This window comes from Saccostrea cucullata, unplaced genomic scaffold, assembly GCF_032062105.1.
Source record: "Saccostrea cucullata isolate Sc308-1 unplaced genomic scaffold, CSIRO_AGI_Scuc_v1 ctg4951, whole genome shotgun sequence".
Taxonomy (NCBI): domain Eukaryota; kingdom Metazoa; phylum Mollusca; class Bivalvia; order Ostreida; family Ostreidae; genus Saccostrea; species Saccostrea cuccullata.
Window position 1 is genome coordinate 17118 of NW_026930865.1, and position 25501 is coordinate 42618.

At 31.9% G+C, this 25501-nt stretch overlaps 1 protein-coding gene and 1 long non-coding RNA gene across 2 annotated transcripts; both read left to right on the forward strand.

Annotated features, from left to right (window-relative positions):
• The first annotated feature begins 11808 nt into the window (after positions 1-11808).
• On the forward strand, positions 11809-13251 carry LOC134230348 (uncharacterized). The gene is made up of 3 exons (XR_009984337.1): positions 11809-11884; positions 13034-13106; positions 13191-13251. It is a non-coding gene; the product is annotated as an uncharacterized LOC134230348 (long non-coding RNA).
• Positions 13252-22141: 8890 nt separating this feature from the next.
• Positions 22142-24978, forward strand: LOC134230349 (putative ankyrin repeat protein RF_0381; the record flags this gene model as incomplete). The annotated part of the gene is made up of 2 exons (XM_062712109.1): positions 22142-23006; positions 23368-24978. Coding segments are annotated over exons 1-2 (2476 nt in total), but the record flags the coding sequence as incomplete, so codon positions are not given.
• Positions 24979-25501: the final 523 nt, after the last annotated feature.

Sequence of the window (25501 nt, forward strand, 5' to 3'; positions counted from 1 at the left end):
TATTACTTATAGGATCGCTAACTTCTATCCATATACATTCCGTATTCAAAGGTTCAAGGTCAGTGCGTCTTATGGCTCGAAATGAATCGGATACATAAATCAGGGTACCGCCCCCATATGAGTATATAAAATTTTTTTTCCCCACGAACCAGGAAATATTTAGCTACCCACGAACATTGACCCCCACGAATAAAAATGATTTCACAGTATAAGCAGCATTAATAGGATTGTTACGGTGTAAAATACAACATTTTTGGACTTATTTTAAATTACCGTGTAAATTAACTTTTCGGACTTTGTGTAAATTGTTGTCAAAACTTTTCTTATATTTCGGCAAATGTGATAAATTATATAAATTCCGCACAGCCTTAATCCCACCGGTGTGTTCCCCGAATGGCTACTAGGAAAAAACAACAAGTAATTATCACACTCAATTAAGGGGCCCTCTAAGGGGTACAGGTAGACTTACCTGTGCTTACCTGGATAAGCAATATTTTATAAATCAGATATATTTTAATTCAGAGGGTTTTCTATTTTCCGAAATATACTGAATAAATGAATAAATATAAGTAGGTGTAGTTTGAAGAAATATGATTATTTTAATTTTACCTTCAATTTATTTTTTTTCCAAAATATTAATAGTATTGGTTGAGAACTGCTTTTAGATAAATTAACACAAATGTTTGGGTTTTTTCTCTTAAAAGAATATAGATATTTTTGTAAAGTGTTTCTATAAAGTTTTGTTTAATTTATTTTAATTATTTATCATTTTAATTATCAAAACATGCGATGTGGAGATGGACTAAATAAATTGTAAATACATATTGTATGTGTGATATGAAAGTGAAACAGTGTTATTTCATATGTAATGTGAAAATCAGTGCTGCTAATCAATAGAACTTCAAGATAATTTGTAGTTTTTAATATGTTTTGTGCTTGTAAAATATTTATTTAGAAAATATGTATACAAAATATTTATTCATAATAGTGCTCAAATTAAAAAAGATGAAATAAAAATTCATTTTATTTTGTTGCGATTCTGGTAGATTATTCTTACAGGTAAGTCTACCTGTACCCCTTAGAGGGCCCCTTAATTGAGTGTGATAATTACTTGTTGCTTTTTTCCAGTAGCCATTCGGGAAATAAACCATCCCACCTGAGGCATAGTCAGAGATTGGACAGTTAATTCCTTAATTGACATCTGTTTATATTTATTGACACTTAATCTTTCATCTTTAATTCTGTTATATACATACTGCTAAAATGTCACCATTCGCTCAATAATTGTTTGATACTTGATTTCTTTATACCTTTTGTTAATCCTTTTATTTTACTCTGTCTTTGTTCAGTATGTATGTTTTGTTGTGAAAAATTATAGTCAGTTGGATACATCCCAAACTTATGTAAAAGTATGTTCTTTGCTGATTCTATATAAAAGTACAAAATTAGTAACTCGTGATGGTGTCTTTGAGGTTTTAAAGAATCTGGGTTCAACAATAAGAGGAAAGCTCACGGTTGACCCAGAATCATTAATAGACGGACGAAATCATCCCGTAAAGGGATTTTCAATAGATCGGTGGTCGGCGCACGACAATTTTTTGAATTTTACAAATAGCATTTTCAGTGAAGTTTTCTTTGCAATATTCCCCATTTTATAAAGGTGAGTTATTTCTCCTGATGGGAACTCTTTTACTGTGTTTAAGGAAGGCCCACACTTTTACGGATCCGGTTCTAATTTTACACATATAAAATAAAATAAAAAAAAATTATGATTTTCACTTTTCTATTGATATAAATCTTTTCGATTGATTGAGAATGATTTAGCAAGTAAATATTTGTTTATTATAGTGTTATTGTGCATATGAAGCATATAATATACATTATTTATGGAAAATAAAACTTTGCATTCTGTCCATAAGACCTATATGTCATTTAGAACTTATCCAGACACAAAATTCTTAATTGCTTTTAAAGACCTAAATCTTTTTAATTTTCTTTTAAGCAAACTAACCTGAGATCTATTTTTATTGATTAAGAGCCTATATCATCCATTTAATTTTTATTATTTAAAAATTTTACATTGAATAATTGAAAAAAATTGATATTTCAAAAATAGGGGGTTTACGTCTTCAAAAGACTGTTTTGTTAAAATTCTCTGGTCAATCATAATAAAGTAGATGTTTTTGTTAACATTAGATATAATTCTCAATAGTTTTAAAGAAAAAATGGCATCTAAACATATTGGATTTTAAGAATTATAAAAAAATAAAGATATTTTGAGATTTTTTTTTCTGAAAGGCATGGACAGATTCAACACCGATTTGTTAATGTTTTGCAGTAAAAATTTCAAATTTTCTCTAGGTAAATGAATATTTTTGATCTTCATAAGTTTTAACATAAATTTGATGTGATTTGGTGCATAACTAAGAGAAAATATGATATCACACTTTTTTATGTGCAATTTTGGCTGTTGAGTTTTTAGAGGTATGTGTGCTGAGACATGTTGTATGAAAATCAATCTGCAAAGATATGTCTTTTAAGGGTGTTTTAGTAAGTTTAAGACTTGTTAAAAGTATTCAAATTGAAAAATTATCAGTTTGACAGAAAATTCTGAAAGTACGGACCTACCTTAATTAATATGCATGCGCTATAAATAAAGTCACTTCCGCGGACGTTCTTGTTGTAAACATGTTCATGGTTAAATGCTTCAGTCATATGGAAACATGTTATTGTGTTTGTGAATAAAAAGAAATCTTAATTGATTCGTTTTTTTTTAAATTGCCCACTCATAGTCTCTTTCTGAATTTGTATTCATCTTAATAGTAGTATAATATGGCGCTGTGTGAGCCCCCCCCCCCCCCCCTTCCTCTTACCAAAAAAAAAAACCGAAACAAATTACTGATAAAATGCTGATACATATTCGAAAAGGCCTATTTTTTAAAAGCTACTTTTCGGTAGTGGATGTTCTTCAGACGGATCATCATTATTTACAAAATGTGCAGAACAAATATAAGAATTTTTAGTTATAAAATTTTTTCGAATTAATCTAGCCTGGTGCAGCCATATTTTCTTCTCTGCATCTCTAGGAATTTTTTGGAGACTGATGACATGTCTATTTACAGTTTTACCTTAAAAATTGCTGCATCGTCTTCCGCGACCGATACCAAGAAACTGCGTTTTTGCTCGATTGCATGTCATAGAATAGAATTTTTACTTACAAGAACACAGTTGGTGACAATTAAAGGCCTATTTCATTTGAATTAACCGTGATAGTCCAGTCAATCTAGCTCAAAAACACCCAAACCTCAAACAAATTGCAACAGAAATTTTTCCAGTGGAATTCTGTTATTTATAATGTGCCTTTTGATATATCAAAACTCTAGAAAAATATATTTGTCCAAACATCATTTTTTTTTCGATAATCAAAAAAAAACAATATTTGTTTAGAAATGCCAATAAATCTCCTTTTGAATAGACATTCTATTTATGCATAAAAATAGTTTTGCAAGGAATATGATCTTGAAATTTTTTGACAGTCATGCAGATATGCAACTGAAACCGTTGATTATTTCATTAATTCCTGTGGATTCCTGTTCCCATGGCCACAGAAATAATAGAAAAATAAAACCTTTTCCAATTGATTCCTTAGTACGGCTTTGTGCAGGGACAAAAGTATGTAGTTATAGTAGGAATGAATTAGTATAGTATTAATTAATCATAGAGGACCTAAGATAATTTTTAAAAAGTTATAGGAGATAATGTAAGCACAGACATCCAATATTTTTTTTTCAGGGTTGGGGGCATAACATCTCACAGAGGTTAAGTCTCATAATTTTTTGACAAGCAAAAAATAAATAAACAAATAAGTAATAAGAATTTAGAATAAATAATAAATAAAAATAAATTTATTTCAAGGGATATGCGATTTTATGGATATTACGGTATATCGCAATCATTTTTTTTTGGGGGGGGGGGAGGCGGGTACGTATTCTGATGCGGAGACCTAGGTACATATCACAAGGTCCAGAACTTATTTAAATCATTTATTTATTAAACCTTTTTAATAAGAATTAGGGAAAGCCTAAAAAAAATTGTAAAAGGTAAAAAAAAACGGCACGTTACCATCTAAAAATGATAAATTTTATTTAGATAAAAGTTTCAAAAAAAGTGGAAATTTGCTTTTTATTTTTAAGAAAAATAATGTCATCTAAAATCATTGTAAAAATTGCTTTTAAAAATATTGTCTCAAACGGTTTGGGTATGTTTTTAGTTAACTGAGCCCGATCCGTAGTTTGAGACAATTCTTTTTGTCAATTAGACTATCCTTGCAATCAGGTTTGTCCTTTATCTAGAAAGAGAGGGGAAGAGTGGGAAATATAAATGTTTTGTCTTTATTAGCGCAATCGTAGAATGGATCTTAAATTAAAGTAAAACGGTCAAGTTGAAATAAATGTCACAGAATATATACATAAAAAAATGTATGAAAACATGATGACCTGATGTGACACAAGAACATAGCAACTTTCACAATAAAACAATATACAAATTATTTGACATAGTAGACATATAAAAAATTAAGTATTAATTAATTCAGCTAGGAATAGAGAGATGATTATTTACATATCTCTATCAAATTTTGAACTCTTAAAAAGTTTTAAGAATAGAATTTTTGCTCGTCATTATGCACTTCTCAAACGATTTACATATTTCAGAATTACAAAAATTCTTTCTCCCTACATATAAGAGTTGTACTTGTTGATATGTCTTATTTCCCTTTAGCTAACTATTGTCAAAATAATTAAACAAGATATAAATGCAATAAGCGTATTTACAAAAACCATAATTAATTTTTGAGTGTACTAAATTCAAATCTTAATTAATTCATATAAAAGAAAAATGAAAGTAAATAATTTAAATACAAGTACATACCTAGAAATAGAGGCGAAGAGTGGGAAATATAAATGTTATGTCTTTATTAGCGCAATCGTAGAATGGATGCGCATTTCCCAACTCTTGCCCAATTTAAAATTTGAAAATTGACCAATCAAAAATTAAACTCAAGATTTTAAGATAACAATTGGTGAACAGGCAATTAACGAGTAATGATAATTAAATGACAGTTATAAACAATTTGAAACGAAAACAACTCAACATTAGAAAACAAGGTACTCGCTTAATTATGACATCTTGGAACTGAACAACTAATTGGTTAACATCTGTCCGATACTGAGAAAAAATAATTACACTTACATAAAAAAAAATAATAATCATATACAATTTGACTCAGATGTCACAATAAAATAATAAGATTGAACCAGGAAGTAAACAAAATATTAGCATTCATACAACAAATAGAAAAAAGTGAATAAAGGAAAATACGTGACACATATCTTAAAATGTAAAATATAATTATTTAATAACCAAATTAACGCTTTGATAGAGGCTTTATATGCGACTGAATGAATTTATACAAAAATGTAAAAACAGTAAAAATCAAAGTGTGACAATATCATGATACATGTATTATCGTGATATTTTGAGGAAAAAATCATGATATATCGTGATACAGAAATGTTTGACGATACTCATCCCTATATAAAATTACCCCAAACATCAAAACATCTTTCAGGGGATGGAGTGGTATAATTTTATAAGGTATATGACTTCTTTACATTTCAATGAGTCCTTGGGAATGGGTTCATGGACATTACATACCAGAGGAACCTTTTAACTCTAAACATTTTAGAGGGAGGGGGCTCTCTCCGAGATATCTACCTTTATAGCAATGTATATGCATGGGACATTTATTCGAAATATGTTATATCTATAGTTAAGTAAAACCTGAACGAAGTCTTAAAAGTCAGATCCCCCATTGCTTTTATTTGAAACGTTAAAGATATCAAAGAAAAAAAACCCATAAAAATCTTCTAACCCTAGAATCCCTAAAAATGCATTAATGATTAACTCGAAACTGGAACTGGTTCCTCTCCTAAATCTTATCCTTAATACAGTATCCGAATTGCTTCTCACTATATTCAATATAATGTCCATTGCTAGTTTTTATATTCTTTCGGATTTATTTTGTAATTGTGTGTGTGGTGGGGGTATATCACAATATTTATTAAGCTCTTGGCACTTTGAAGTAAACGTTGCAGGTTTTCGGGATGAGAGCGTTTCTTGATACATGTAATCGTTGACATGTTCAATGGCCCTAAACACCGAGTAAAAGATTATTTGAAGCCCTTCGATCAGTATATGGTGAAGTTATTATCTAAGTAAAAATTTATCAAGCGGGGCGTAAAACATCACACAATCAACCAATCTGGTTCCTTTGGATGAGACCAATAATCCGAGGTCCGAGTAAAGGACAAAATTTGCAGCTCTCCATTTGCAAGTGCATGATGGTGTCTCCACAGTAGTGAAGAATTCTCAAGAGGGATGCTAAACAATAATCAAACAAACATTCGTTACATATTCATCTATGGCATTGAATCTTTCTTATGACAATTAAAATTTTCTATGCAGTTTTAAATGATAAATTCTACTTATTGTGATAGGAATTTGTGATAGGAATAGTATTTGTAATAACGTTTCCTATATATGCATGTGTATTTGAATAATTTTTTATTTAAAAGTTCTTGAACTTGGCGTAAAACAACATACTATCAACCGATCTGGGCCCTTTGGATGAGACCTATAAACAGAGGTCCCACGAAAAAGATCCCACAGTCTGCTGTAATTTGGATTAGTCGAAAATGTTGCGTAGTTTATAAAAGCTGAAATGTTCTAATCTATAACATAATAGGATACCGGTATGTTTTTAATAAAATATATGAAAATCTTACAATGCGACCTATTTCAAAGACTACACATAAAATTAAATTTCTTTTGTGACCATACTTGGCTCCAGGGTTATGTTCAGAAATAACCAGAAGCCAAATTTGAATCAAAGTGATTTATAATGTTTAAGAAATATGTTTACAAATAACAAATACAGCAAAATAAACTTTACGCAATAAGCATCATTGCACCAATACTAAATACACACAAACACAGGTCAAGAATAAGGCCATCTTTAAAATAATTAATGCTCGTTTAATGCAAATAAACAATTTAATAAACAAATAATGCTTCTGCAGACTCAGGGTAAAATTATTTGTAAAATCCCTATTCCAGGATAAAAAAAATTTCACGTCATGGAATGTAAAAAAAGTTTTGAGACGGGCCATTTTAGTCAGTCGGTCGGGAGAGGGCAACCAAACATTTTTTTTAAGATGTTCTAATCTAAATATTGCATGTATTTTTACTAGTAAAGTAGTATGATAGAATCAATATTCTAAAGAAGAAAAAAATTCTTTTTACAAAGTCAAACAACAAAAGTTTAACTTTTATGTAATAAAATATTTTTATGTTGCAATAAAACCACTAACGACTCTCCATAGATTATTTTCCCTTATGTATCACACATCTAGGAGAAGTTAACACAACATTTAGACATATATAAAATTCTCAAATCTTATATATACAAATCTTATATCTACAATAAATAGGTGAAATATAATATGTTTACAAATTGAATTATTAATTTTATTATGCTTGTTTAAAAGAAAAGAGGTTCATTTACAGTGGTTAAAATTGTACCCTTGTTACATATGGTAGCCCACACATATTTTTTTTTTCAAAATAGTAAATAATTATTTCTAAACAAGACACCTTTTGGCTTTATATATTTTCTAGAGTTTTTATATGTTAGTTAGAATACAATTTACTAATTATAAATTAAGAAAAAATTCTGTTGCAATTTGTTTGAGGTTTATGACAGTTTGACTGGACTATGTTTCCAGAATTTTTTATATTGTAAATTAATTGATTCACTGTATAGTATTAAATGAATAATTTAATCTCATGTGCTCATGTAACAAAGAAAGACTAATTGAAATAGCATCGACCTGAATTTGTGTTACATATGTCGTATAAAGTCTGAGCTGCATTTAATCAAAGTTTTAGCGTAGGATCGATATCTAAACAGAAACACGAAATAGATACAATAATTTCCTAGCGTATTCCTCGTTAATTAACGGAAGACATTAATTTCTGACAGGTGTTATTTATGTTTTTAAAATCCTTTCAGTGTAAGCACATGTATTTATTTTTATAAGTTATTCTTTTTTGTAAAAAATAATATGGTTTGAGAGAGAGAGAGAGAGAGAGAGAGAGAGAGAGAGAGAGAGAGAGAGAGAGAGAGAGAGAGAGAGAGAGAGAGAGAGAGGAAGAGAGAAAGACTCATGAAACCCCGTGTAACTGACATACATGTACATCTGTGAAAAAATATATGTACCGTAATTATATTGAATTCATGATTAATAAGTCTAATAATTTTTAATTTCCACAACTTTGGTTCATATTCAACTGTTCAACCCATTTACACAATCGTTCTCTGTACCTGTACGCAGAGCATCACCTCAGTGTCAATCAAATTCGCATGAAAGTTGATTTGAAACATTCTTTTGGTCAGTTCTGAGTTCAAGTGTGTAACACACTAAACTGACATCCAGCGATATTCATCTTCCACAGTTTATACTGCGGTAAAGTTATATAAGGGAAATGTAGTATTGTATGTGCCAAGGAGCTGGTACTGAAATAAGTAGCTTTTTCAACTTTGGGCAAGGTTTTTCTTTGCTTGTCAACTTTTCCAGGTAAGATTGATTGATTGATTATATATAGTTTAACGTCCGTCTTCAGAATGTTTCACTGATATGGAGACGTCACCATTGCCGGTGAAGGGCTGGAAATTAAGGCCTATGCTCGGCACTTACGGCCTTTGAGCAGGGAAGGATCTTTATCCTACCGCACCTGCTGTGACACGGGGCCTCGGTTTATACGGTCTCATCCGAAGAACCGTCCCATTTAGTCGCCTTTTACGACAAGCAAGGGGTACTAAGGACCTATTCTAAACCGGATCCCCAAGGGGCAAACAAAAAAAGAACTGCGAACGATAGTATTGTTCTCCCGCCTACCTCCACGCCAATTTTCAAACGTTAACATATTCGATGAATTTTTAATATTTTTTATAAATAATTATACAAAATTTCATAAAACATTACTTATTTGGGAAAACAAAGAGAGATAACTCTAAAATTTTGGTAGTACTTGTGTTTTTTACTATAGAAATCAATGGAAAACGGAAAATATTTTTAAAACATCTTTCCCCCCAGTGTCACAAAAATTCCTTTTTACAGGTTATATGGAATGGTATTTCACAAATCCATACTAAATCTTTTTGTGTGACACTGGGGGGAACATATGTTTATTTACAAAAAACGATAAAAATGCTTATTTTCCACCAATTTCAAAGTGATATACAACTGAAACACTATATTTTATTGAAATATTTATGTTTTATTCATTTGTCTAAAACATAAGAAAAGATATATGGACCATTTAATCATATCCAAAACTATTTCAAAATACAGTGATGCTTGAAACTCCAATTTTAATGGAAAAAATCGTCTACCCCCCTTTTTTCAAGAGCTGGAATTATGGATAATTTACTGTTTAGCGGTGGTATTAAGACGATTTATCAATTACCATTAAACTGTTCTTTGTATTAAACAAAGATTTTATGACCAAATTGCTATTCATATTGAATTAAATGGTTCCAAAATGTAGGCGGGAATCGAGAGTTAGCGTGCGTGTTTCTTTGTTTGGCTGCCCCTTCTAAATACGATGCTACGTGCATGGCTAATTCGTATAGCTTTCTAGAAAGGGGGGGGGGGGGCTAACAGACCCTTTATAAAATCGCTTATTATCTAAAAAGACTGCAAACCATTTCCTTCTTTTAAATTTTTTAAATGCAGCGTGTAAGTTGATCACTATTTTGTTGGATGATCGTAATTCGTAGTCCGCGGAAGTTATGCTAGTGTAGAAGAGTTCCGATTTTTAGGAGAGATAACTCACTTTTGAAAATGGGGAATAATGGGGATTTAAGAAGTTCAATGCGATAGATTATCGACCAAATTACCTTGCTAAAAGTTATTTTGATTCTAGATAAGAATACGCTTCATTAATATTCAAATATGCTGGAGTTCTTCATTGACAACTCTCATGTAATATGGAAAATATCTTCCAACGAATTGTTGGAATTTAAACCAATTGTGTCCGTATAAAACCGACCTGTTTTTTTTAAATATATTAACGAATCCTTGTTTTAAAAATGAACTATTGTAAAAAAAAAAAAATGCTATGCCTTGATATATCCCAGTAAATTCAAAATTAAATACATTAAAATTAAGCAGGTAAAACTCCTATTGCATTTTTGTCATACAGTAAAATAACTATTTTCATGGGGATTAATTTTCGTTGTTTCGATTTTTTTTTTTGAGAGACCAACAAATGTATGACTACTACGAAATGTAAAACGTCATATGCATTACATATTTTATATTCTGCGACCATGAAATTAAATCCCCACAAACCAAAATTTATTCCTCAAACCTTATAAATTATACCCTACGAAAATATGTGATTTTTCAGTATTCACAAATTCTATGGCGGTTATGGTTACACTATCTACACGTATATATAAAGCCTAGCTTCGGGTATCTTTGAATTTTTTTTCCTAGTTTATAATTCTAATATCATAGCAAAAGTACAACAATAATCAAAATTCGTTGAAAGTATGTTCTTTTCCTTCAAATGAATACCAAGTACCTTTCTCGCGAAAATAAGATTTTGCGAAAATTTGATAATCTACAGTATAAAATAAAATAAATTCATTATTATAGAAACATTTTATTCGTGGGTTCAATGATCGTGGGGGAAGCAAAATTGTACTCATTCATGGTGAATCAATTTCCTTTCTACAGTAAATTCAATGAATCAATATGTTTAACTTTCGGGTCGTGTGAACGTTCGGTTCGTGTAAATTATCAAGAAAGGACCACTAACGAATTCCACGGACATTGGTCCCCCACGAACAGTGATGATTCCAATGTTATCTGTACATCTGATTGCAATATAGAGGTATAATGATAGGTGTGACCTCTTAACAAGGGATTTTAATTCACCGTAGGCATCTCTTCTCACCTAGTGTTTTCAGGGGTACTTAATTTTGCCTTCTGTGCGATTCATTTTTTTACGGATATTTGAGGGAGTCATTACATCTGAGGCAGTTGTGATTTTTACATGTGTCAACTTTTTTTTAAAATTTTAATCATCATATTTCAAATTTATAATGGTGTCTTTCACTAATTAACAATTTTCAATTGCCAATGACTAATTGGCAATTGAAAATTGTTAATTAGTGAAAGACAATGGTTTATTGAAGATGACATATCAGTGGAGAAAATTTCCTTTATACACTGTTGATGCCTGTCCTGACAACAAAGCAAAATGGGATGCAGCTTCAAAGAGGTTGAACTGTACAATGAATTCAAAAGACTTCAAAAATAGATATCATTGTATGGCAACACGAGAACGAACACGATTGGTTGAGTTTTGTTATCCACTAACAAGGAGCATATTTGGAAAAGGTTTTCATCTTCAATATGATAAATAAAGATCTGTGCATTTTCCAAAGTATTATGAAAAAAATATTGAATTAACGTAAAAACATGATAACTTGTGAATATCAATAAATTTTTAACACGTATAATGCCTAAAACAGATTATTACTCAACGAATATTTTTAGAAAAAGGTGGTTTCACAATCAGGGTTACTATGCTTTTTGAATTCATTATGTCTTCATTTGCGATGCTATGTCTTTTATAATTGTAGGACAATGTATTATTTTTGATGCCTCCTTTGCTTTGGACAATTATACCTGTCTTCACTTCAATGATGGATGCCCGGATTCACATTATTATACAGATCATTTTTACAAATGTGAGTCTGTTATATATTTATCTTACGATTTCTCAAAATGTACTCGTATGGTATTCTTTCATTCATTTTGATCACTGTTTTAGAGTGAACTCTTGCACACTATTTTAAAGCAGTTCCCAAAACATTCTGAAACTCTTTTGAAGTGAGGATTGTTTGTTTTACCGAATTTCGGCTATTGTGTCAGAGTTTATTGTGAGAATGTACAGTGTTTTAGTGTAATATTGCCAGTTTGGGTGGGGTGGGGGTGGGGGCTCGCTATAGGGGGGGGGGGTACTCATCTTGATTATCGCCTTTGACGTTTTTAGCTCACCTGAGCTAAAACTGAGGGTCAAATTATGACCCCCGGGGGAAGGGCGGGGCCACAATGGGGAATCAAAATTTTACATAGAAATATATAGGAAAAATCTTTGAAAATCTTCTTCTCAAGAACCACTGGGCCAGAAAAGCTGAAACTTATGTGGAAGCATCCTTGTATAGTGTAAATTCTCAATTGTTCAAATCATGACCCCCGGGGGAAGGGCGGGGCCACAATGGGGAATCAAAATTTTATATAAGAAATATATAGGAAAAATCTTTCAAAATCTTCTTCTCAAGAACCACTGGGCCAGAAAAGCTGAAACTTATGTGGAAGCATCCTGGGGTAGTGTAGATTTTAAATTGTTCAAACCATGACCTCCGGGGGAAGGGAGGGGCCACAATGGGGAATCAAAGTTTTACATAGAAATATATAGGAAAAATCTTTCAAAATCTTCTTCTCGAGAACCACTGTGCCAGAAAAGTTGAAACATGTGCACATGGGAGGAACCTGGGGTAGTGTAGATTTCAAAATGTCTAAATTATGACCAGTGGGGTAGGGTGGGGATGCATTATGTATTGCAAGGAGGAAATCTGGTAAAGAACAGAATGGTCAAAGCTTCTCAGGTGAGTGATGTGGCCCATGGGCCTCTTGTTATTTAAATAGATTGATAATTTTTTTTCTGAACCGATTTATCTGACCTTTTATTGAAATTTTGCAACTATTATATCTTAAACAATTGCATCATAGATAATTATATATTAATCAAATAATAAAACTTATCTCTGTCATACAGTAATTCTATTAACATTAAGATAAAAGATTATAACATTAATATCTATTTTATTTTTCAGATCCCAGTTGTTTTCAGATTGACCCAAACTCAAAATGCTTCTTATCCGATTTATTGTGCATCAAAAAGAATCGGTAATCCCCTAATAAACATTTTTTTTTACTTAAGTGAATATTGAAACTGACTTAACAAATTTAAGCGTCTTCTTTCTTTTTCAGCATTACTACAGTGTTATATGAGGATTTAACGAACCGAAATCCGACGACAGATACACAGACTAGGTTAAATTTAGTTTTCGTCTTAGTAACTTCTGCTATCCTTTTAAGCATACTAGTTGGAATTATCATATATGTAAGAATCAAGTTATGCTTCAAAAAAGAGCGACAAGATCTGGAGAAAAATTAGGAAGCTATGAACCTATTGCCTAAAACATCCAGCCCTCCCAATGTCCTGTATGTCACGACGGTGGAGAAGGAAAACGAGAGAAATATGGGTAAAAATACAGTTTCTACATATTTGCATATTTTACATAATACTTTTGATAGCATATGTATCCAATTTTCTTTTGATGTGATATTATTTGTCTTTTACGGTAATTATTCAAAAATAGAAAGTAATTTTTCGGACCCACAAGAAAAGGTAATACTCAAGAAATGCAGAAAGCATTTAGTTGGAAATTCAAACGGAAGTACTTTTTTTCATCCTTACATTTATATGAAAAATGCTTATTTTTCCAAAAGAAATGATTGAAAAAAGTCTCAGCTGACTTTGGTTATAAAGCTAAAATACTGCATTTCCTATAGGAAATAGTATTGGTTAGAACTCACTTAAATATGGTTCTGTCTTTTGATCAGAAAACCAGTTTTTCACACGAATAAAGACCTGTCTTTGCTGTTTAAACGTGTTTTTGCTGTAGTAAGTTTTTTGGAGAGTTGCTTATATTCTTTCTGTTCCTTCTATGCAGAGGAGTTGACAATATATAGTTTCCAATGATGCTTTTAAAAACTTTAATAAACCAGGGAAATGTGATGACATTTTGTTCAGATTGATTAGTTTTGTAAAATATCACATTCTCAAGATAAAAAAATTAAAAGTCATGGTTAAATATCATGATTGCATGTCAGTGTTGAGATTACTCTATAAGACAAGAGGCCCATGGGCCTTATAGGTCACCTGAGCATTATGCAACAATTTTCCAGTGATTGAATTTGATTCTTGTTTTAATCCAGATGCTATGGCATTCACAATTTTGAAATAGGCACCATTGATCATCATAACAATACACTTATCAGTTGCTTAGTTTGTTTACTTAATACAGTGTACCCATAGGCAGGGTAGGGGAACAAAAATGCATTTCAAGTAATCAGTAATATTCAGCATGATTAGTAATGCCCCAATCACACATGAATTCCTGACCCTTAGGCCTAGATCCACACATAGCACAATTTTTGAAAAGACACCCTTGCTTTTCAAAAATATTTGATAAATATCAAGGAGCAGATCTCAAACAATTCATCCAGTTTCAGTATATAAGTACAGTCCCCCCCCCTCCTTTATGGTACCCCTGACCCTGGGGCCTTAAAATTCACAATTCTGGAAGATTAGGACCCTTGCTCATCATAACTACATAGGTAGTTCATCTGCTTAATACCAAGGAGCAGAGAAGAAAACTTTCAAAGATTTAGTGTATTTTCACTGTATAATCAATAGAGCCCCACCCTATCACTAGAACCCCTGACCCTGGGGCCATAAAATTCACAATTTTGGTAGAGGCACTCTTGCTCATCATAACTATGCTCTTAGTTAGTTTATTTGATACCCAGAAGCAGAGAAGAAGATTTTCAAAGAATTCATGTATTTTCACTATATAATCTAAAGAGCCCCCCCCCTTACACCAGAACCCCTGACCCTGGGGCCAAAAAATTCACAATCTTGGTAGAGGCACTCCTGCTCACCATAACTATGCACTAATTTAGTTTATTTGATACCCAGGAGCAGAGAAGAAGATTTTCAAAGAATTCATATATTTTCACTATATAATCTATAGAGCCCCACCCTAACACCAGAACCCCTGACCCTGGGGCCATCGAATTCACAATTTTGGTACAAGCACTCTTGCTCATCATAACTATGCACTTAGTTAGTTAATTCAATACCCAGGAGCAGAGAAGATATTCAAAGAATTCATGTATTTTCACTATATAATCTAAAGAGCCCCACCCTTTCAACAGAACCCCTGACCCTGGGGCCATAAAATTCACAATTATGGTAGAGGCACTCTTGCTCATCATAACTATGCACTAAGTTAGTTTATTTAATACCCAGGAGCAGAGAAGAAGATTTTCAAAGAATTCATGAAATTTCACTATATACTTATTTAGTCCCACCCTATCACCAGAACCCCTGACCCCGCGGCCATGAATTTCACAATTTTGGTAGAGGACTCAATGCTGATTACAATCATGCAAACAGTTTGACTGCTTGATGTCTAGGAGTAAAGAAGAAGATTTTTAAAGATTGCACTAATTTTAGTGGTTTTTGCCCCACCCCATCCCCCTGGCCCCAGGGGGGCAGGGCCCATGAAATTCACAATTTTTGTTCCCCTTCACCCATAGATGCTATATGCTAAATTTGGTTGAAATTGGTTCAGAGGTTTCAGAGAAGAAGCTGAAAATGTTCAAATGTAAACGCACGACGAACGACGACGGACGAAAAGTGATAGCAATAGGATACCTGAGTTTACTCAGGTGACCTAAACATAGAGAAAACCAATTATATCGTATTAAATTAAAATACATTAACCTGACTGAAATCGGCAGAGCTACACGCTGCCTGTATATTTAAATTATATTTATCTTGTAATAATATACAATTATTGCATAATAGTGATAGAGACATGAAGATTCCCCGAGGGCAACACCCGAGGGAAATATGGTTTTTCAAGGGCAAAGAAATCTTCAAGTCTCCTGAACATTCATGCAATATTTTTTTTATTATACCGAATCATCACAATGCAGGATATATAAAGAAAATCCAATAAATGAAGTAAAAATTTGATGACATCAATATGAAACAGGTGTAAGTTACACCACTAACCGTGCTTCATATAAAAAATTCTTCGTGACAAATCATTTTGATTCATAGTTTGAAAAATGACTAGAGGTGCCTGAAATATAAATGAAAATATTTTCAAAATAGGGACCAATATGGGAAAAGAAGAATATTTGTCGATAAGGACACAGTTTCCCGAATTTTTCATACGTTTGCAGTGGATAATTCCTAAGGTTTCGGATTTCCTATACCGTATAAGTAGAAATTTTAGCGAGGATTTAATTTTGGCATTATTAGCGAGGGTGCTGACATCGCTAAAATTTAAAATCGCTAAATATTAATTGTGTATTATTTGTTATAGCTTCTTTAGTTAGCATTTTAAAATCGCTAAAATTACTTCTCGCTAAAAATAAAATACTAGATTTCTGGTAGAAATCGCTAAATTTGCGTCTCGCTAAAATTTCCACTTATACGGTATTTAGTGTGGGGTAATTGTGTCAAAAGAATTTGTTCCAGGGATTCTTCTGAAATTTATAATATCCATATCATCTTTTGGAATATGATGGTCACGTAACATGTACAAAATGTTTATTGAAGAGATACGTATATATACTTACTTTCGATACATCCATTGTTAATGACAATTTGGCGATTTCTATCAAATATTAAAGAATAATTAAACGGTAATTGATAAGTAATATGTAACCAGTGTCAAATAGTTGGATACTTATATTTTCAACCCTGTCTATGAGTTGGGATGGGGGCGGGGGTAGATGATGTTTCCGATTGAAATCAGTCTTTAAAGTGTCACTAGATTTTAAAAATATTCTTCGGTTCCATACAAATATCATCAATTTTTTCTTACACAATTTTGTTTAGGCTGCACAGAGGCTTAATAGGCATAAAAGTATATTTCTTTGAGCTGGATGTTAATTTCAATATATAATCTATACATTAAATCGCAGCTAACTAGTAATAGGAGTTTATTAGTATTAAATTGAAGCAATTTTGCAATGTCACATGACTTTGTTGTTCACGTGACGGACACTTATGAGAAAAATATGAAAAATCGAATCAGCATAAGAGCAAAACAAAATTTTTGTGAAAAGTTTGTTACATAAATCAAGTTACCGTGATCTTAGGTACATTTAGGTACATAGAAAAGAGCATTTTTACCGATAACCTTATTTTTTTTTCAAATTGACTGATTGTTTATTCATTTGACAACTACAATGTAATTGCTTTTTATTAATCTTGTGATATATTTTGTCACCTACGAACAACTCTATTTCAGCCATGAAAAATGTATTATTATTATTTATCGTTTGAACAAAATTTGAACGATTTCTAAATTTATGTTTATGCAGCAAATTAGCAATTCTATAGTAATTTCACAGTTGAATTAAAATCTTTAATATAAATAAAATTATATTTAGACAGATTTTTTTTAATTCAGTAATCTTAATTAAACATTTTAGTAAAAACGTAAAGGACAATTGAACATCTAACAATTAATAGTTATCACAATGAGAAAACAGGAACACATTTCAAAATGTTAAGAATTTTTTTTATTTTAAATAGTGAATAATCACTGATATACTAGTGAAAAAGCCAAAGATAACATCTTAAAATTCTGACATAAAGGTTACTGGAAGGAGACAGAAAGGACACTGAAGGACAACAAAAAAGATCACTTAAATGTTATTGTAAATCGCATAAAGGTCATTGAAAGATAACTGAAAGGTTCTCGCTGGATGGTACCTGAAAGGTACATGTATTGTGGATGAAAGGTCCCTTAAAAGTTCCTCTCGACTGAAAAGTCGCTTTAAGCCGCCTTTCAATTTTAACTGAAAGGTCGCGTCTCCCTTTACCTGTTTGTTTGCCTCTTGCTTCATTAAGCCTGATCAATGATAGAAAATCCAATAATTATAAAAGTTTTTTTTTTTAAAGAAGTCAAATATCACCCCCAATTTTAAAAATAAATACACTGTACATGACGTATATGAGGATAACAGACAGTATTCAATATCAATGTCCATAAAACAATACAAAAGGGAGCAGAAATAACATGGACCAAAACGGAGGTGGGATCAGGTGCCATGGAGGAGTGAGCATCCTTGCTGACCGGTCACACCCGCTGTGTGTTCCTTGTCATGATTAGTAAATAACGGAAAAATTTATCGTCGGTTCAGGTATAAATAATGGACTAGCAATAAGTTCAGGTATAAGTAATGGACTAGCAATAAGATTGAATATCATAATAATAAATCAGTCAGCATTTGAGTCAATGATAAATTATATATTTGCTGACAAGGTCATTGTATCGACCAAAGAACTTATACAAAATGATGGCTTTAAGCGCGACTGCTGATATTTTTGTTTCAGCAAACTTGTTTGTCAATAGTTTTCCTTGATTTAGAAATTGTTCTTTTAGAGCAAAAGAAAACATTTTATTTTACGTCTTGCTTTTATATCAATCTAACCACAATGGAAATCTTCATGACAGTATTTTTTTAAAAATCGTTCAACTTTTTTTTCTAAATGTTTGGTTATTTATTAAGAAACTAGTTGGAATGTACAGGGATATATCTGTGCAAGTAGCTTGGGCATTTTAGTACACTACTACTTAAGGTATTTACCTCGTCAGATTTTAGAAAAGTTCACGCATAACCTCGAGCTCTTACTTCAAAATTATTCTAATTCAATTCTTGAAAAGCGGGAGCGCAGTTATGTCCGTCCGTCTGTCTGTCTGTTACGCTTTGTGGTACTCACCTCTCATCTGCAACTCCTCTCATACCACTGAATGAAATTTAATAAAACTTTCACAGGATCGTAATTATATATTGCCATTGTGCACCTTGTATTTTATTTTTTAATCTGACATATATTTTGGGTTTCTCAGAAAAAAACATGGACACTGCCATTATATTCAGGGAGGCGGGGGTATCATTTAGTGAGCTCATTGCTCACAGTACCTTTTTAACTTTTATATCATTGAACTTTAGCCTCACATTCTTTTACTTGAAGACTTTTTTCCGTTAATTTAGGTCTCATTTCATATTTTTGAACATATCTTACAACTTCCCTAATCAAAGTTTCCTGAGAAATGAAGATCTGTTAAAGAAGTCAAGATAAAATGCTACTTTTTTGTTTCAAAATTGCATATTTTTACCAATATTTAAAAAGTAACATTACTGACCTCGACTCTTTCTTTCATTATTTTAAACTACTCGATACATGTGATTGATCAGCACTTTTTCAGTGAAAAATGATTACACAATAATTTTCGCGCGTTAATTTGAAATATTTGTTCAATAATGAATATAAAGTAATATCATATATTAATTGCTATGATTACATCTTGTAAAAATGATAAAGGTGAAAGTAATTGACCAAAGAAACAAAATTTGAGTGCAACAAAGTCAACTTAATTGAACCGTAGCTCAGAAAGATGCACACTGACCCCTTATTTTCTCTTCGATTTTTAGTTATACCCTATGAGTACTTATTCAAAATATACTTCTTAAAAAATCCTTGATTTAACAATTTCACATACCTTCAAGTAGTGATAGAAAGATTGAGTTTGTCTAATTTCCGAAAAATCATTTATTTATTTTATGTTGAAGGAATGAATGTAATACTAGTCAGTTATATACCGGTAATGTCAACTGTCCCAACCCAGGTTACACCAGGATAAATTGGGTATCTATTTAATATAATTATAATTAAACTTTAAATCATTAAGTGTAGAAAATTAAAAAAATTTACCTTCAGCAATGCCTTTGCGGATCGGTATATTTTATACATAGGTCATTGTGACGTAAGAATCACAGATTATCATTAAAATCTAATTTTTCCAATCAAAAGACTGTATTCGTTGTAGATATTTCAGATGTTCAACTTCATGTTGTTTTAACAACACTGTTCTCTGCCTTGAGTAATCCTTTCAATTAAGGACAGATGATAAAAAGTTTTGTCAAATAATTTAAAAATAAAAACTTGAATCATGTTTATGCAAGTAAAATGATCATTCAAAGTTTTACAAAAATGGGATTGTAAGCGACATTTTCTTTTATCTAAATAGATCATGAAAGACGGTTGGTGAAACGTACAGTTTTGCAATGTCTTAATGTATTAGAAATTCTTTATTATCGCCATTTTTGACAGAAATAGGCAAAACGGAATACACCAATCCAACATCAATTTTGTTGTTTGCATTATCTGTCCCTAATTCATAATTTATATATTAAATGTTTATTTATTTTATACAAAAAGTTCATAAATTCAACAATTAATTCATTATTTAAATAAGAATTTGAGGCATCCCAACAGCAATAGCTTTATCAGGCGATGAACACTCCTCATTCTTTGACATAGTTTTCATTGTTATATTAATATGTAAGAGTGTATTGTTTCCTAGTGTAATTCGTGGAATAAACCTGTCCTTGAAAAGTAACCTGTTCAGTTATAAATTAACAAATCATTTTTATCGATTGTACATTGCTCGATATTTTTTTACTCATATAGCGACGTCACCATTTACCGGTCAAGGGCTTCAAATTTAGACCTTAAGGCAGGGCCACTGAGCATTGAGGGATCTTTATCGTGACAACGCCTACCGTTACACGTGATTCGGTTTTTAAGGTCTAACACAAAAAACACTTTTACTTCAAAGTAATGAAGGCTTGGCGAAGAAACAATTGTAACCTATCTTTTTATCGACTTAGATCAGTCACGACCGTGCTTCAAACACACGACCTTGCGATCAAAGAGCGAGCACTTTACTGGGTTACTTTAGCGGTCAAAATCAATTTTGAAAAAAATTTATTGAAATATCTTTTTAAGTGTTATTCAGTACTATGATAAGAAACATTTTTCAAAAGGTGAAACGCAACATATCCTGATACTTTTTTTTTATATTTTGTTTATTAGTTCTTTTAAATTGCTTAGCCCAACAAATTCATTGATTTTGTTTTCATTACTGCTAACGTTATTAATATTTTTCAACACTTCTGTCGGTAAATCTTTCTCTACTCAAAATTCTGTTAGATTTACATCCAAATATTTAATGAATGATGGGTATTAAGTATTGAAAATCACATCCTATTACATGTCGAATACCAAAAGAAAAAATAGTTTTAAAAAAAATAAAGAAAAAGGTGTATTTAAATTTTTGTCTTTCTTTTACAGTTATAGAACTTCAAAATATGGTCGGTAAGTTTCATTACTTTACTTTGGTAAATTAAAGGACTTTTCTTTAGAAACAACATGTGAAAATTCCCGTGCATAAAAAGTGAGCACTTTATGGGCAGACATTTTCTTATATTTATTTGAAGTAGAATACATTCAAACTTCTGTACATAAAAATACGTAAAAAAAAATTCTGTATAAAACAAGAATATCATTCGTATTTTATAACGTCAACAGTTCGTAAATTCTAAAGTCAATCACCATTGGAGAGAATGCTGAGAATTCCAAATTTTACTGAAAATGTTTGATGATTACTGGTGCTTAACTGTATTTTTCTGATAAATACTGATGAAACAAAAATATCAGCAGATTTGTTTCAAGTCATCATTTCGTAATTTCCTTGGTCAATATAAAAACCTAGTTTTTCAGCAAATACATGTACAATACAAATGGCCGCAATGGATCTCTTTAGACAAAACGGCCTAAAGGCATCGATCATAGAACTTAGAAGTGGATAGATTGATTAATTGTATATTGGTTTTCGTCTTATTCGAGAATTTTTCACTAAAACAGATCTAGAGACGTCACTGTATTCCATACAAGGGCTTAAAATTTTGACCTATAGTCGGCACTCAGGGCCATTGATCAGTGAGGGTTCTTTATCGTACCAGCGCCTTCGGTGACACGGGACCTACGTTTTCAAAATCATAACCGAAAGACCCGTGCTTTTCACTTCTAATGCCTAGACCTTGTCGAAGGAAGAGTCACTATTTATTCTTACGTCTTAGGTTTGAAGCGGCACCGGGAACGAGAATAGAACCCGGACCTCTATTAAAAACAATCAGAGTGTCATTATGAATCTGTGTTGTAATTATACTATGCCATCGTATTCCATCAATCATTACTAATTGCAGGAAAAACAGAGAACATGTTACACAGTTACAAAGAAGAGATTGGAAATTTATTTGTCAGAACTCGAGCTGTGTCGAAGGCAATGGACTTACTGAAAACGAAAGGCTATGTATTTTTAAAGGGAAATCCAGGGGACGGAAAAACAACACTATCAAAACACATTTTAAATGAGCTACAAAGTAAGGAAGGGATGCGTCCACTCCAGATTTTTTCAGTAAAAACCCTCTATGAAACCATACCAACATGTTCTAATTTGGCGATTTTCCTAGACAATTTGTTTGGCGAAATAACCCTGGAAGACCAGGAGCTTCACGTTTATGAAAAGCAGCAGCATGTTATAAAAGAAACTGTCAACGATAATAATGTGAATGGAAATAAATTAATTGTAACAATAAGAAACGACATTTATAGCGAATGCTTGGGCATCATGAAAGAAAGTTCATTCTTCAATAACTCTTTTGTCGATTTATCAACAGGGGAATATTCTTTGAACCTGAAAGAACTTGAAACGTTTGTAACTAAATACAATCTTGAGCAATTCTTATCAGGCAACATACTCCAGGAAGTACTGAATTTGGGCAAATCTATTGGAATGCCTCAATGTTTAAAACTAATGAAAGAAAGCACCCGCATAGAAAATATAGAGAGTGTTTTCACGGATCCCTATAAACACCTTAATAAGGAAATTCGTAGAAGAATTGAAAAGGGTGAACCTAAAACTGCCGTTCTCGTCTACATTTTATTGCACGGAGGAAGAGTTAATAATGACTTAGTGAGGAATCCTGCACATGATAAAGAATTGAAATTGAAAGCTATGGAAATAGTAGATATAAAAAATAAAACCCTTTGGGAATTTCAAAACTGCATAGATCTCTACGAAGGTTCATTCATTGCTTTTGATACATTTAGTAGAGTGTATCGATTTACCCACAGTTGCATTCAGGAAAGTCTTTTCCTCTTCCTTTGTCAATATTATACAAAAACAATTATTCAGTGGTGTAGTCCTGACCTACTTGTAAATTTGACACTTCAAACACCAAATGGACAATTTAATGATTTTTTAGAAACCCCGTCCATAGAAGAAAACATGTTTCCTGTTATATACGAGAGATTTGTCAGCATCATTAGAAAAAAAAACATCTCACGAATACAAAGCTATTGCTATGTTTAAACTTTGGAAAAATGAAGACTTTTACAACAGGATGGTAGAAAACAGTGATTGTTTGACTGCATTTATTGAAGGTCTAGATGACCATGGACAGTCTATGCTAGTTCATTTTGCTGAGTTTGGTAATTTGCAATTGGTCAACCTACTTCTTCCATCATCCTCTGCTGAGCAGAAATATATCTCTTTAAACAAAGCAAGTGCTAAGGATCATTTAGAAGTGGTTGATTTTATTTTAAGAAAAGATTCCGTTTTTGATATGAAAACATGCTTCTTTGCTGTGCAAAGTGGTAATATTGAAATGGTTTTACGTTTCGCAAGAAAGATGCATCTAAAGCAGAGAGCCTTCTCAAATCATGCAAGATGGGCTAACATTCGTGGGGGTCTTTTGCACGAAGTAATTTTTTTTGGGCAGAATCATTTAATTCAACCACTTTTACAGGAGTTTCCTGATTTAGCTTCTGTTGTTAATAGTACAGGTGGCAGTGCTCTCCATTTTGTTGCTTTTGCTGGAGAAAAAGAAGTATTCACATTTTTAGTTCAGAATGGTTGTGACCCTTACTGCAGAACATCACATGGTACAACTGTTCTCCATTACGCATGTCAAAATGGCAAATTGAATATGGTTGAACATCTCTATGAGAAATACCACATCTTGTTTACATCAGAATATAATGATTTTGAAGGACAATCTTGTCAAAATTGGGCTGCACAATCTGGAAACCTTGAGTTATATGAATACCTGTTGAACAAAAATGTTAAATATAATGATGACTCAAACACACCACTGCATATGGCTTGTCAATCAGGGCAATATGAAATGTTCAAATATTTGCTAGAAAAACACCCAGAGGCACTCTCAATTAAAAACAGAGAAGGTTATGCAGTTCTTCATTATGTGGCAAATGGAGGAAACATTCAAATTCTCAAATTATTGTTGGAAAGAAATGTCCAAATTGATGAGTTAACAGACGACGATAAAACGGTCCTTCATGTTGCAAGCTCATTCAGACAGTTTGAACTCGTTCAATATTTAGTAAATGAACATTCTTTCCTTTTACATAAAAAAGATAAAAAGGGGGAAAGCGCGCTACATTGCGCAGCTTGGGGAGGAAACCTTGATCTATTTAAATATCTTATAGAAAAAGGTTTGAAAGTAAAGTGTAAAACAAGTAACGAACAAACTGTATTGCATATGTGTTGTAAAAATGGTAAAGTAGAGATCGTCAAATATTTGATGTACAATTATCCTGATCTATTTCCACTGAAAGATGAGGACGGGGTAACTGCTTTGCATGAAATGGCAAGATCTGGAGAATTTTCAGGATTCCGATTTTTATTTCAAAGTTGCAAAGAAGTAGATCCTTATATTAAGACAAAAAGTGGTAGATCTCTTTTACATTTCGCAAGCCAGGGTCAGGATAAAGATACAGTCAAGTTTTTATTAGAGTCATACCCACAACTACGATGTGAACGTAATGAAAATGAATATACAGTTTTACATGATTCGGTTATTGGTGGTAATGAGGAGATATTTCGATATTTAATTAGCAAAGGACTTGCAATTGGTGATGTTACTAAGGAAGGAAAATCTGTTCTTCACTTGGCGGTTGAATATGGACATATTGACTTGTGTAAGTTTATTGTTGAGCATGAACAAAACCTTTTAGATTTAGAAGATCGTGACGGTAACACTGTCCTACACACTGCCTGTGCAAAAAATCGAAAAGAAATATATGCCTTTTTAACAGATATTTTTTCTCGATTGCTGGATAGATAATTAGATACATTACGATGAAGATCTAGATCTCTGATATATACATCTGAAATTAAGTTAAGTTGAAGGTGAAAAGAAGTTTAAGGTGACAAATGAAAGATAACAAACATTTTTGCACTGGCTAACTTTGTAAATGTATCAAAAATGAATTTTCAAATGTTTTCATCCATTACTTTTTTGATCATCCGTTGTTAGATTATCTTTTTCTGAGATGTAGTACGTGTTTCATGTGTACCTTTTTATATGGCGTCAATATTGGTATTTAAAAGGTTCATAGAATTTAGCATAAATATGTTTGTATCTAAAAAAAAATCTTTTAATCTTATCAATTTATTGCAGAAAAGCATTTTTTTTTAAATTAAGGACATACGCAACGTTCCTTACATGCTGATAACTTTTCAAGATATTTTTAATTAAAGATTATAGTGTCATCA